At 44.1% G+C, this 15,183-nt stretch overlaps 1 protein-coding gene across 4 annotated transcripts in view; it reads right to left on the bottom strand.

The window, feature by feature from the left end:
* The window catches only part of BAIAP2 (BAR/IMD domain containing adaptor protein 2), an 89,708-nt gene that overhangs the window by 52,680 nt on the left and 21,845 nt on the right, over positions 1–15,183 (bottom strand). For all 4 annotated transcript variants that reach the window (XM_038371623.2, XM_038371624.2, XM_038371621.2 and 1 more), the window contains exon 3: positions 14,265–14,351. In XM_038371623.2, the coding sequence (XP_038227551.1) occupies positions 14,265–14,351 (87 nt within the window). The remainder of the gene's footprint in view (positions 1–14,264; positions 14,352–15,183) is intronic.

The raw sequence follows: 15,183 nt of genomic DNA, 5'->3' as shown, positions 1-15,183 counted from the left end.
AAACCTGAACCAGAAAGGCGTGCTGGGGGGACATGGCCAGAAGACAGCCCATGTTTTCCTATTTGTGCAGGAGGTACCCCCTCGTTATGGTTAACATGGACGGGGAAAAGCTCTGGAGGCTAGAATACTACCAAGGGGAGTAAAAAACAAAAAGGCATTTTAAACAGTTAAATAAAACTGGCGACACTAGCAAAGCAGATGGATTGCAAGATTGTGTATCCTGAAACCCTAGATGAAGATCAATCAGATTTTTCAATGGCTGGTTAGATGCCTTTAGCTAAATCCTTTGATGTCAAGCAAAAGGCATTCAAATCTAAGGAGAATGAATGGCAGTGCCTCACAAGTAGGACAGCTTATGCAGCCAGAATTTTAGTGCTTAGAGAAAGACGACAAGCCCACGAAGAGAGTTGTGCTTTTTCTTCTACCCAATGGGGCCAAGTAACAGCTCATTTCAGCCCTGCTTGTGTGGAGGGACTTTGGGCATTCGTTGAATAAGGCTGTTCTGGCATCTTCAGGGGAAACAAATCATTGCTTATGCTGTGTACAGAGCTGGACTGAGGAAAGTTTAACGACCAGGGGTGAAATCCTGGTCCCGTTGACATCAGTAGGAGTTTTGCCATTGGACTTCAATAGGGCAGAATTTCACCCTAGAAGTACAACCAGTCTCTTAAGTTTTGGACAATGTATGTGGGGGGGGGGGGGGAGAAAGAGGTGGTGGCTGTCAGGAGATCCTGCCCCATTTCATCTGTTTGTATAACACAGGGGGCTGATAGATCACCAGTAAGTCAGACTTGTACCATTTGGATACCAGGAAATGGTAGCTGGAGCTCAGTTTTGCAGAGGCTTGGGAACAGCTACTCCATGGACTCTTATGGAATGTAATAGCCCCCGTGAACCATTCTAATTGCATATAGCTCTCGTGCAGCCCATCCTCAAGGATACGTTAGGCACTTGGTGAAACTGAACTTCTCCACGCCAGTGAGATTTGTTAAATACAATGGTTATGTTTTCATCCTTGTTTTACAATCTTATTTCTTCTCAATGTTAACATCTGGGCTTCAAGCTGATGAAATGCAGCAAATGGTACAGATGGGATCCAGGTTAAGGAGACATTTGTTTCAATACTGAAGCCTCAGCCAAGCAACACGATTCGAGGACTTGACTTTGCCATCATCCATTCTAAAAAGCAACAGGGAGCAAGATCAAGCTTCAGACATCTGTAGCTGGGGCAGGGGGTGGTCACCCAGCCCAGTGCCTGGCACAAATGTGGTACAAACACTCCATTTCCTCTTGAAATGGTTTGCCTCCATTTATTTCCTGCAGCTAAAAAAAACAAACAACAAAAAAAAAAAAAAACCCAAGCAAGCTTTTGCCAGAGTTCTATTAGCAACACACCAGCCCTATGGGACTGTGCTGGAAAGCAGAAGAAATCTTTGCAGTTGATCAATTCTGGTCCCATCGTTTATTGGGATCCAACTATTAGGCAAAGTTTAACAGGATCTAGTTTCTTTATTTAAAGAAGAGAGAAGCCATAAGTCAGCTGCTTTTCCCCTGTATTTAAAGCAAACTCAAAAGTAGAGCTTATTAATTTTCTGTAACTTTTTTTTTTTTTTTTTTTAAACTAAGCAGTTATCAAGCTGCATTTTTACTACTTGTATGTTAAGGAGATTCTGCATCAAGGGTCAGCTCTTCTTTTAGGTAGCTGCTCCCCTCCAGATACATGCATTCTTCCCCCCCCCCCCGGCATTCATCAGCGAATCTCCAACGTCCAGTTACCCAGGAAGTTTACACAGGGGAGAGGTATTGACTATATTCAGGGTAAAGTACTAATTAGCTGACATAGGAGGTCATCAATATACAAACCTCATTACAATGGCAAAGACTCAGCCAACAAGAAATTACATGAACCTTCCGCATTTGAGCGCCAGTAATCCCAGTGAAGGGGAGAGGGAAGGGGGAGGGGAGAGAAAACAAATGCCTCCAACGGCCAAATGTGTCAGAGGAACAAGAATTGTTGATATGTGCTGGTTTAGCATCACAGCAGCTGTAGCCTTCATACAGGACACAGAATCTGTTAGCGATATCCATAAACTCGAACGACTATGCCTGCCTCTTGCAGAGCAGGTCTCCCCTAGAAGGCAGGTGGGGGAGACATTCCATTTAAAACTTCTGGTTACTCAGACTGACAGCGTTTTCTTCTCTAAGGCAATGAACAGCTTTATTACAGGAAAGAGTGAGAACAAATCACATGTATTTGAAGGGACAATGGTATCTTGAAAGCTAGTTTACAGTAAAACATCAAGTACAAGTAGCTCCAGGTTTGTCATGCCTGTTTTCGTGGTTTTGCCATCACATTTTTCCTCTTTAAAAAAAAAAAAAGTACCTCTGGTATGAAAGTTACAGAAACAGGGGACTCTAGCTATATGCATAGTGCTGAGAAATACAAGAGGTAAGCAAAGTGAAGGGAAACATTTTTCTCTAAACTTTCCATTACAGTCTTATCGAATGGTAGGTAAGAGCTCAAAGAAGAGAGAGAGTTAAGTTGACTTTCCTGTTAATCACCAATAATCTCAGGCCATCTTAACACACCCCACACAATTTATGCACTAGCATTTTAACTTTATCGGTATCTGGTCAAATAGCATAGCTGGAAAAGGTTAGTTCAGTCCAGAGACAAGGAGAAACCTGCCATTCAACTATGCACACAGTTACTTTGATATGCACGATGCACCTTTCTGATGCACACATTTATAACAAAACATTCTGGATCCCACCAAGCCCATGTGAAGAAATCCCTAGTCAGCCTGTTTCATTTCCAGAATTATTTCTATGGGAGTCAATAAATCTTCTTTCCTTTTTGCAAGGTCTTTTGTTTCCACATACACCAGCAGATGTTTGGAAGGTGATAAGAATTTTTTTAGAGTGCAACCTTCCCACTCCCCCTCACTTCCACCACCCAAAATGGAGAGACAAAGAAAACAAGCCCCCATCTGAAATTTGTCAGGCTTAACAAGGCTACTAATTGGATTAAAAAATTGGCTAATTGAGAGTCAGTAATTTGTTAGGCTGTGGGTTGTAGCAATTCCCAGTTAAAGGGACAGTCAGCCTATGAGATTTAGGGATACTGAGACCTCTGCCTTCAAAGATAGGCAAGTTTGGGAGCCTCAACAGGCTGGTGATATCTCTTTAAGACATTACTATTGGAGGAGTAACTAAAAATAAGAGGTTCCTACCATGCTGTAGAGACTGGCTAGAAACGACCACTAAACTATGTGCTCTTTCAACAGGTGTTCATTTAACAGCACTCCATGGTCTCACAAAACTATTTTGGTTATGTAAACAGGAAACGTTTATTTGCATAATAGCTCCTACTTTCACAGCCTCCAAAGCTTTCCTGTTGAAGTCAATACAGGCTCCAAAACAGAAAATCCATTGTTGGGGCAGTTATTAATGTAAGAAGGGTTTTCGTTGTATTTTGGTACTTTTGATGTCACAGAGGAAAATCCATTTCCTGCAGGTTTTGTGGATGTTGGGTTTAAGTGGACTGTACTGAATTGATGTTCGTACTCTTCTTAGTCATGATGTTGATGATCGGCTTTTCCCAGCGAAATGGGAATGGCGATCGTTTTGACCGATGTTATAGTGTACAGAAAAGCATTAAAGAAAGCCTAGCCTATGAAAGTCAAAGTCCCAGACAACAGACACTTTATAGATAGTGAAACAAAGCTACAGAAGTGACAGGTACAGAATATGCGTTCTGGCTACATTCTGTACCTGAAGGAAACAGATGACCTATGTGAAGTGTGAAGAGGAGGGAAGGGGGTATGAACTACATGCAGTTTTTTTTGTATGCAGGGTATGCTGCTATATGGAGTGGGCTCTTCATCTTCACACTGAACAAATCAATAGGCCTCGAAAATAGACTCTCACTAGGTTTGCGGTTTCATTCGGACTTCACGGTCAAGAGTCAAGCGGCTAAAAATTCCATCCTGAGCGATTCATCCCTTTGCATCCCGGGAACACATGCACAGCTGGTCTCTTGCCAAGGGGCTGAAGACACGAATGGCAGGGAGGAGAGGTAGTCAGCAAGTCTGCTTCCTGAATCATGGAGGGCTAATGGCAAGGCTGTATCTCCAACCAGATTTAAGGGAGGCCAGAGAGCTGCCGTGAAGAACGTTCGCCCCGCATTTCAAACAGACTCACCAGCAGCACTATGAAGATGCACTTTCCCTACTCTGTCCCCAAGAGTAACCCCTGGCACCATTCCCAAAGGCAGTTACTTTAAATCTGAGAAATTTTAGGATTAAGCCAAATGAGGGCATGGCTTTCTATGTGTACAGGGCACAGTCTAGGTCTCTGACCGATGAGCTCTTAACAGGATCACAGATGGGAGAGGTGCAGAGTCTGTTCTCCTGCCAGTTCAGGGTTATCTGTGATTCAGCGCTTTGCCCAGTCCCATGTTAAAGAGCTCAAGCAATGGGGCTTCCACGACTTCCAAAGGGAGGTTACTCCACCAGCTAATAGGACTCGCCAGAGGGGTGCTATTCCACAGTCCGATAGGCCTGGTCATTAGGCAGCTTTACTGGACATTCAGCTTGGGTTTTCCTTTGTATCCCTCGCAGATGAGACTGTAAACGGATGCGTTAAGCAATTGAGCAGCACCCAACAGTTCACAGAGCACGGCAAACACAATTACCCAGCTCCATAAGCAGCAGTCCCTGGTCCCTCGTACATCTGTTTCCAGATTAACTGCCTTACCCAGACAAATGACCTTTAACATTCACAACGTTTATAACTATCTCTGCTGCCATAGGAAGCTGCTACCTGAGAACTGCAAAGCCAATTAAGAGATTAATACAATGCCCCAGAAGATTTGGCACAGTACTACAAAGCTTCCAATCTGGGCCAAAGGCACCAGTATGTTCAGGAGGCAGGGCATGCTCTGGTTCTACACTCAAAGAACACACCTCACACGTTAACAATTCTATCAAAACCGGTTTAACAAGTAATATCCAGATTTCTCCAGCCCCAACAGGCCACATTGCTCAGTTCCTAAATAAGCATGCATGCACACTCACCCACCCACCCAGTTGTCCATGCTAGAATGCAGGCAGGCAGTATTCTGGTCCTGGGATGGGATTCTCCGTAAGCGATCTGCCATGGAGCTTTGCCAGGCTTTTCTCCTGCAGATCAGACTACAGAAATCCTTCTCAGGATGCAGTAAAAGCAAAGCAGAATGTACCCTTGCAATAGAGGTGTTTAGAAATTGCGGATGGATGCATGATAAAGGGTGTATTTTAAATCTTGCCTTACAAGTGGAGTCTTCTCCACTTACATTACAAACAGCTCCAGAACAGAGCTTTAACACGGTGGTGCCATTGGTTAGAATTAGATCGGGCAAACTGTATATCAAATGCAAATCCCGGAAGGAAATTGTTCTCCATCAGAGGGTAGTTTCATCTCAGCAATGGAAGATTAATCACCTATTCTCCCTCCTCTTTCAGGGAAAGTTCCTGCAGCAGCAGCCTTGACTGATCTGAGAGGAACCCTGTGAGTAGGGAAGGAACCATGACTCCTCCTCCAGCTCTGCAGGGGTTTTCTGAACTTGCTCTGCAACTCCCCGTGAAGTCTAGTTGGAGTCTCACCAGGCCAGTGCACAATGGGCTGAGAGGAAAGTCACTAGCTGCCTACAACTGCTTGTTGGGAGGGGGAGGGGGAAGAAAATGCAGTGCCTTGACCATGACCCGCTGTGTAACTAGTATTGAAGTACAACGCCCGAGGCACTTTGGAAAGCGTGATCCCTTGGCCAGTGTCTACGTTACTGAGTCACTTAGGTGACTCAGTAAAATTTTACTGATGTTCTTCAGAAGCTCTTTCCAAAAAGACAGTGTCAGTTCCAAGCCCAAACCCACCAGGCTCTACAGTGACCAGTCACTCTTCTGCCAAGCTCTCAGCGTCGAACCCCCTTCTGAAATCAGTACACAGCTCCTCCGAGACTCCTCTGAATCCCTGTTCTTTGTGTTGCCATAGCACCTAGGAGCCTTAGTTACGGACCTGGACCCATTGTGCTTAGGCACTGCACACACTGAATTAAGCAGCACAAGGAATCTCTCCCAAAGGTGGAGTTCGCACCATGGGCGCGGGTCTAGTTTTTCTGCATAGGGAACAAGAACTGAAGAGATGCCAACAGACACTAAAATGAAACAAGCAGGGAAAGGGTTTGAAAGCCACATCCCAGTGAAGTGAAAGAGGGCACGTCTATGCTGCAGAGAGACTCTCAGAGCCCAGGGCAAACTACGGGGCTAAAGCCAACAGCAGACTTTGCCCCTTGGGCTGGAGCCCAGGCTCTGAAATCCAGCGAGGTGGGAGGGTCTCAGAGCCCAGGCTCCAGCCCGAGTGGGAATGTCTCCACTGCTATTTTTAGCCACACGGCCCGAGTCCACTGACCCAGGCTCGGAGGCTCACTGCCTTTTTGGGGGGCGGGGGGCAGTGTAGTTGTAACCTCAGTTCCCAGGAACATCCAGGCACCTAGTCTATAGTTCCTTGGCTGGCTGGACTGCACCCCATCCCCACCCCAACCTGGGCATACTTGCTCCACTTGCAGTCCCCCATGCCTAGGGGAGACCACGAAAACCCTCCCTTAAGTTTTCTTCTCCAACAAAAAGTCATAATGCTTCAGAATCTAGCAGAACCACCAGCTACAGACACACTTAATTTACAATACTTCTGACTGCACGTTGTTTTCCTTTCAGGGCAGCATACCGTGAAATATCAAATACTCAGCTCCCACTCAACAACTCATTAACAAGGGCTCAGAGTAACTTCCTAGAGCAGCTTTGTGCATGATAGGTGTTGCCCTTCTTTCCAGCAAAGATCCACACAAATCATTGGAGAGCATCACAGTACACCAAGTCAGAGCAGAAGTGCTCTACCTGTGCTCTCTGGATAGTGCCCCACCTAATCTGCAGCATCAATGGAAAGAAACATTCAGGAAATTTCTTACTTCATGCAATCTCTCCCCAAGTACCTACCTACCTACCAAGGGAGTCTTGTCTCTTTCCATATATCACTGTTCTTAGCACACGTACAAACATAAGGCACAGTCCCTGCCTCTAGAAGCTTCCACTCTAAGACACAGACAACACAATATGCACCCTGTGCCACTAGCGCAAACATGCAGTGGCGATGACATCCAGGAGAGATCACGGCAGAAAGCTTAATAGCTAAAAACAAATGTCTGCCAGAGAGAAGGGAGACGTGATCCCAGCACAGCTTCAGCACCTCTGGCCCTTTTGGTCAGAGGCAAAGGAAGCTCCAAATAGACCTCCATAGAATATCAGGGTTGGAAGGGACCTCAAGAGGTCATCTAGTCCAACCCCCTGCTCAAAGCAAGGCCAATCCCCAACTAAATCATCTCAGCCAGGGCTTTGTCAAACCTGACCTTAAAAAATTCTAAGGAAGGAGATTCCACCACCTCCCTAGGTAACCCATTCCAGTGTTTCACCACCCCCCTAGTGAAAAAGATTTTCTTAATATCCAACCTAAACCTCCCCCACTGCAACTTGAGACCATTACTCCTTGTTCTGTCATCTGGCATCACTGAGAACAGTCTAGATCCATCCTCTTTGGAACCCCTTTTCAGGTAGTTGAAAGCAGCTATCAAATCCCCCCTCGTTCTTCTCTTCCACAGACTAAACAAACCCAGTTCCCACAGCCTCTCCTCATAAGTCATGTGTTCCAGTCCCCTAATCATTTTTGTTGCCCTCCGCTGGACTCTCTTCAATTTTTCCACATCCTTCTTGTGGTGTGGGGCCCAAAACTGGACACAGTACTCCAGATGAGGCCTCACCAATGCCGAATAGAGGGGGAACGATCACATCCCTTGTTCTGCTTGCAATGCCCCTACTTATACATCCCAAAATGCCATTGGCCTTCTTGGCAACAAGGGCACATTGTTGCCTCATATCCAGCTTCTCGTCCACTGTAACCCCTAGGTCCTTTTCTGCAGAACTGCTGCCGAGCCATTCGGTCCCTAGTCTGTAGCAGTGCATGGGATTCTTCCGTCCTAAGTGCAGGACTCTGCACTTGTCCTTGTTGAACCTCATCAGATTTCTTTTGGCCCAATCCTCTCATTTGTCTAGGGCCCTCGGTATCCTATCCATACCCTCCAGCGTATCTACCTCTCCTCCCAGTTTAGTGTCATCTGCAAACTTGCTGAGGGCGCAATCCACACCATCCTCCAGATCATTTATGAAAATATTAAACAAAACCAGCCCGAGGACCGACCAGCTCCAGCTCAAGTCTGATCTTCCCTTATTTTCCTGATATTTTAAAGATAGAAAGAGAAGCAGTGAAATACTGGTCATATTCTTTGTGCATCAGGAAGAGAAGAATACAAAAGGTACAAAACCCAATTTTCCCCTGTACAAGGCACTTTTAAGGCCCTCTCTGGGGCATGCAGACAGAACATTCCAAAAAATCGGTTGCTGTTTGTTACTGAGCATCAAGAGGAATGAGGTGATTTTCATCCCCCCCCTTCCATGAGATGGCATTTGTCTACACATGAAGTCCAGTGTTATCAACTTGAGGCTTCCTAGTGGAGTTCTGATTGGAGCAAACACCAGAGAGACACTTCTACTCAAATGCTCAACAAACCAGAGAGTCTATTAAAGGAATAAGAATAAAGCATTCTGGCTGTATGTGTTACTACATGAGATCATCCTTTCTACACACTTGTCTTTTATACATTCTCCACAATCAGATTTTAGACTAGGAACCAGAGAGCAGAGAATTAAATATCGGTGGGTGGAGGCCTGAGGGGGATTAGAAAGGCTGCTGAAAGATTTCAAACAAACTCAACAAGCAACATGCATTAAAATTTCAACTCAGAGGAGTGAACAAACACCAACAGGAGGATTAAGTAAGCCTGGGTTCTCAAGACAGGCTGCAAAGTTGTACAGGACTAAAGGAATTAAATAAAAATTGTGATGGCAGTTTTTCTACTTTCGGCTCAGTCAAAATGGAAAGAGCCCATTACACTCACACATTCATTCTACAAATTTTACAATAGGCTGGAAATCAGAGACATGGACTCTATCCTCATAATATTCCTCATTAACTTTTATAAAGGGGTCAGACACATTTGACACCAGTCCCTCTTCCAAGAATGGCAAGAAAGCAACGTCTACATTCTGGAGAGGTTTCAGAGTAGCAGCCGTGTTAGTCTGTATTTGCAAAAAAGGAAAAGGAGGACTTGTGGCACCTTAGAGACTAACAAATTTATTTGAGCATAAGCTTTTGTGAGCTACAGCTCACTTCATTGGATGCATTCGATGAAGTGATCTATAGCTCACGAAAGCTTATGCTCAAATAAATGTGTTAGTCTCTAAGGTACCACAAGTACTCCTTTTCTATTCTGGAGAGGAAGGTTAAGCAGCCAGCTACCTGGGACTTTCTCCCCTGGATGGTAGGACAGCAGAGAGTTTGGCATCCAGCTGTGTCAGACTTGGCATTCTTCTTCAAAACAACAAAAATATCCAAACTGCCTGCCTGGTGGGTCTTGCCTACATGCTCAGGGTCTAACTCAGTGGTTCTCAACCTTTCCAGACTACTGTGCCCTTTCTAGAGCCTGATTTGTCTTGTGTACTCCCAAGTTTCACCCCACTTAAAAACGTACAAAATCAGACATAATACAAAAGCATCACAGCACACTATTACTGACTAATTTTTACCATCCAATTATAAAATAAATCAATTGGGATATAATTATTGTACTTATATTTCAGTGTATAGTATATGGAGCCGTATAAACAAGTCATTGTCTATGAAATTTTAGTTTGTACAGACTTTGCTGGTGCTTGTTATGTAGCCTGTTGTAAAACTAGGCAAATATCTAGATGAGTTGATGTACCCCCTGGAAGACCTGTGCGTATGTCCAGGGTACTCGTACCCCTCGTTGAGAAACACTGGTCTAAGTGATTGCCATATTTGGGGTCAGGAAGGAATTTTTCCCTGGGTCAGATTGGCCAAGACCCTGGGGGAGGGGTTTGCCTTCCTCTGCAGCATAAGGCACAGGTCATTTGCAGATTTAAACTAGTGTCAATGGTGAATTCTCTGTAGCTTGAAGTCTTTAAACCATGATTTGAGGACTTCAGTAACTCAGCCCACTTAGGGGACTATTTCAGGAATGGGTGGGTGAGATTTTGGGGCCTGCAATGTGTAGGACGTCAGACTAGCTAATCACGATGGTCCCTTCTGACCTTAAAGTCTGTGAGCCTATGAGACAAAAAGATCCTAGGCTAAGGCCATGTCTACATACACAGCTTTTAGTGACATGGCCGGGTTGACACAGCAATGTCGCTAAAAATCAGGCAGCGTGAACGCTGTTTGTCAGCACTTTTGGGGTTTGTTGTCGACAGGAGAGCGCTCCTGCCGATAACGCGGGCATTCACCCAGGCACTTGCCCTGGCAAAACTTGTGTCTTTCGGGGGAGAGGGGTTTAAGTACCTGTGAACGACAAAAGTTGTGTCATTCAATTTGCAAGTGTAGACATGGCCTAAAAAGAAGAACAGGACAAAGTCACTGCATACATCCGGGAACATCTTTTCATGTTAGTAAAGGAGGAAGATTATTCCCACCACCCCCCACAAAACACAAAGGGAGGATCATCTTAGTTTTGCTCCACTAATGCAAGATAGTAATTTAACTGCCAGTTAAAATTTCTAGTAATGAATGAGGTAACCTAGATCAAAGTAAACAAACAGCACTTATTTGATGTTATCAGCAAGTGAATTGTATCTTGTTAAAAAGGACTGATAAGTTCAAGGTCTTCCCAGGAAAACTAATATCTTCAATCAAGGATACTGTTTAGAAAGCCAGTTTCAGAAGGTCACCTCTCCCATGCCCGATGAAGAATTCTCTGATTAGGAATCAGGCTAGGAAGCAGTGTGTGTCATTGACCATATCAGCTCTCCCAGATTTTAGCCACAATTTTAGTCTCCAGTAAACTACACTTTTTAAAAACCCCAGGCATCAAAAGCTGTAAATATTCGACCACACCCACTAGAACATGAATAACTAAACACAGGCTTTTATTTTAGGTCTAGTTATTCAGACCAGAGAGCAAAACTGCAAGGTTCGTTAAAATATTTTCATTTTAAATTTTAAGCCCTGAACCAAGGAGCTATGCAACAAGAATTAAAAATGCAACACTCAAAACCTTTTTCAAACGCACTGAAAATATTGAAGTCACCCAACCAAAAGAATGCTGGCAGATTCTGTATGTATGCAGTATGTATGTTCCACAAGCCCTTCTTTAAACCTTTATATTTTTCCACAAACTGCAATGAATTCCGACCAGATCACAAATGACACATACCAGACTTCCAAGTTTCTCTCTCAAACCACTGAAGCTGTTCAAAAAGGGAAGGAAAAGGCTTTTAATATAAATGGGAAAGTTATGTTCTCATATGGCTGAACTATTTTTGAGCTGTAGCTCATGAAAGCTTATGGTCAAATAAATTTGTTCGTCTCTAAGGTGCCACAAGTACTCCTTTTCTTTTTGCGAATACAGACTAACACGGCTGCTACTCTGAAACCTATTTTTGCTAAAAAAAAAAAAAGTTTACAAAAAACTGGTCACTTCTGGGATCAAAACTAGGTTGCCACTTATTTCAGCAAAGGTAAAGAAACGAAGAATTAGGAGAAGCTGAAGATGAACCTTTCAAATGGAAATACTTGTACAACCTTCATTATTGGTGTTGCTCCATGCACCATCCATCAGGAGATCAGATTTCTTTTTAGTGTTCATTTATTACATAGAAGCAGATTACTGTGGGCAGTTTTAATCTGAGAAGCATGAAATGTCGTATTGACATCTAGTTTCTCCATAAAAGCTTCAGATTAAGCCAGCGTATTGTATATAGTTGGTCCAATGTCAGAATCAGTGTAGGATTTACAGTAAACTAAAGCAGTCAGGTCTATGGAATTTTGCGTGGAACTTACTGAAAGCAGGACTGATCTAAACTGAAGACAGGAGGTTTATGGTCCCTAATTTTGGAAACCTTTGAAAGTCACCTCATCTGAAGCCTTTGTCCATAATCAACTGCTCCTTAGAGATTATATTACCGAGTACTAAGGCAGTTACCTAGTATGGTACTCTGGCTAGCAAGACCAGCAGGCGGAGTCAGTAGGAAAGAAGAGTTTTCTTCCATTCTGGAAGACTACAAGGCAAGATGTCGAAGGGTACGTCTACATGGCAAAAAGCCCTCAGCAGCAACTCTCAGAACTGACTATGGGGCTAAAAACAAATAGTTCCCGAGCCCAGGCTCCAGCCCGAGCAGAGACCCTCCCCCTTTGCCAGGTTTCAGAGCCCAGGGTCCACCCTGAGCAGGAATGTCTACAAGGCTATTTTTAACCCTGCAATCCTGAGTCAGTTGCCTCAAGCTTTGAGACTTTTTTGCAGTGTAGACATACCCTAGGACAGCTGAAAGCCAAGCAGGGGAAGATGGTGCATCTACAAAGGGGAGCTTGGGAGAAAGGAACGCATTTATGTGGAGCTGAAAGGACCCGAGCGAGAGAACTCTAGAGTTAAGGCAAGAGCCGCTTTGACAGTACCAGACTGACCAAAAAGAGGTGGAAATGCAGTTCCCTGAATGCTTTATCTCAAGAGTAAATAGAAGGGAGGGAAAGGAAAAGCCACTGAAGAGGTTAGAACTGATGGTGCCATTGGAGTAATTCTAATCTGCTGGGCTAATACAAGTCATGGGGTGCATCCAAATAGGAAAACTGCAGACAGCATGTACCAGAGCCAGCAACCGCTCTGTTGCCGTCAGCAGGGCCCAGCTCACAAATCCAGTTCCAGCAGCATACAGCCAAGTCAGTGCTGTAGGAGATTTCTGCCAAAACTAGCACCAGAGTAAAGCTTTACTCCGACGTCTCTCTTTGCATCCGACCCCTTCTGCCTTTCAAAGGGGCAGGAACTTGCTAGTTGGCTGGTGCTGTTCAGCTTTTTTAAAAGTCGGACACTTTTGCTCCCTCCAAGACTATGCAACCGTTTCACCCACAGAAATAGTTACAGCCATTATATAACCCCATAGAAAAATGGGTTATCAATATGAGCCTGAGTAGAGTCCACAAGTCAAACATCTTCACATTAACTCAGCTGAGTCAGGCCTGCCAGTGGAGTGGCTGCAAACACCCATAACTGGAATGATGTTTCCAAATCAATCTCCTTCTAACCCAGATAAAGAGACATGGGCAGTTGCTCAGGAACCCTTCCCCCAGGAAGCAACCAGGGGGGAGGGGGAGGAGTCAGCCACACGTTTGCACCAAGCAATCAAAATGATTCATGTGCTAAGAAAATAACTCACATTCCCATCTTCCGAAGTAAGAGGGGTAAAGGAGATATCCATTTGACACAGCCTCTATTTATCCCACAGGGCCCCTCAGACAGAGCTGAAGTAGTATCAGCAAGCAGGCAGCAAGAAGTCTTTGCTGCCTCGAAGCCTGCATTCTTCTCTTGGTTATATGAAAGGCAGGGACTGTCTCTTCTCCTGCGAGGACAGGACAGCAACAGCTACACTTTTTCAACAGTCACTGCCCCAGCACAGTAATCCGACTTAACAGATGCGTATTTACCTAACGTGGGACAAAAACATGCTTTGTTCTTTAACTTTAAATAACTGGAGGCTTGTGATGACATTTTCCTGGCAATGCATACGAACACACCACGTACTGAGACAAACACAGTGAATCTCATACACAGACTGGAGGTGGATTTATTCCACCATCACAGATATTCCACCTAGACTGTCCATCTGCTGCAGGTTGGCCCAACCATATGCTAGATGATCACTCTAAAAAGACCAAATAAAAACCAGTCAATTGAGATGTTTCTTTTCCCTTATGAAAGGGCAATGTCAGATGGCTTCCTTTTTTTTTTTTTTTTTTTTTTTTTTTAAAAAGGGAGGAGCATGCCATCCGAGCTCATGTTAGCTGTAATTCCTCATTTGTACAGCATCACCAGTTGAGGACGCCAGGAACCGCACTGGGTCACTTACTACGTGGCCAACAAGAAGGCTGTCTCTTAGTTAACTCTAGTATTTCAAATCCAAAGGGACATCCCTACCAGAGGCCACCCATCTGAGGTAGATAGGGGGAACTCCACATTCGATCTGACAGCATACCGCTTGAGCTGAATCTGGTTTCACTCCTATTACTTAAAAACACTTTGACTCTATTTATGATTAAGCTGCCTGACTTACCCAGTTCTTTAGATCCTTGGCTTTCACTGGCCAACTCCCCCATTTTAACCAGAGCATCAAAATATCCTTTTGCAGCATACGTTACACCTGAAAAACAATCAGGAAATAGTTATTCATTAGCTTCAGGGTTTATAATAATTTCTACAATGCCCAACAGGACGCTAGACACTGTACAGGACAAACAGACAAGGGCCGTGGCCCTCAGAGCTTGCCATTTAATTTGAGGTAGGAGACAATGAATGGGGGGAACAAATTCGCAAGGAGGGGGTCAGGATGAGGCAGGGAAAGGGCGACAGCATTAAGATTATGGGGTTATTCAGACAAAAAAAGCGCACGTAAGAACTGGATACTTTTTCATAAAAGCTCCAGCACAACTATCATTGCCTATATTAATCATTTTATTGTTCAGAAAAATCACTGCTAAACAACAGATCACAGACTTTGATTACAGTTCATTCCTGTAGCTAGTTTGTTGACATTCCAACTACACACATCACTTTTAATCAGATAAGTGGAAAGGGGGTTTCTCTAATCACAAGAACATGGTCAACACCATTAAGTTATGTGCCAACATGCGTTACTGGATTAAGATAATTTCTTTAGGTGGCCTTTTATTGTAGCCCTTGTGAACTACAAAATAATAGAAAGGCTATTTAAAAAAAAGTTACAGGAAGCCTTGTTCTGTAACGTTTAGTCTGGATAGGGATGGGAGGCTACAGGCAGGATCTCAAAGCAGGTTTTCCCCAGAGTGCTTTCAGAGATCAAGGGTAACATGTTGATTTTATTCTAGGCATAGGCTTAAAGAAAAACAAAAACCACCCAACAACTCACACTCAGATTAAGTTAGCAACATTTTAAATAAGAGCCTCCATTTCCTGTCCAGGTCATTCAGGGATGTATTATTAAATAAAATTACATT

The sequence above is a fragment of the Dermochelys coriacea genome, chromosome 14 (genome assembly GCF_009764565.3).
Source record: "Dermochelys coriacea isolate rDerCor1 chromosome 14, rDerCor1.pri.v4, whole genome shotgun sequence".
Taxonomy (NCBI): Eukaryota; Metazoa; Chordata; order Testudines; family Dermochelyidae; genus Dermochelys; species Dermochelys coriacea.
Note: the sequence above shows the minus strand (reverse complement) of the source record. Positions and strands in the feature narration are given on the sequence as shown.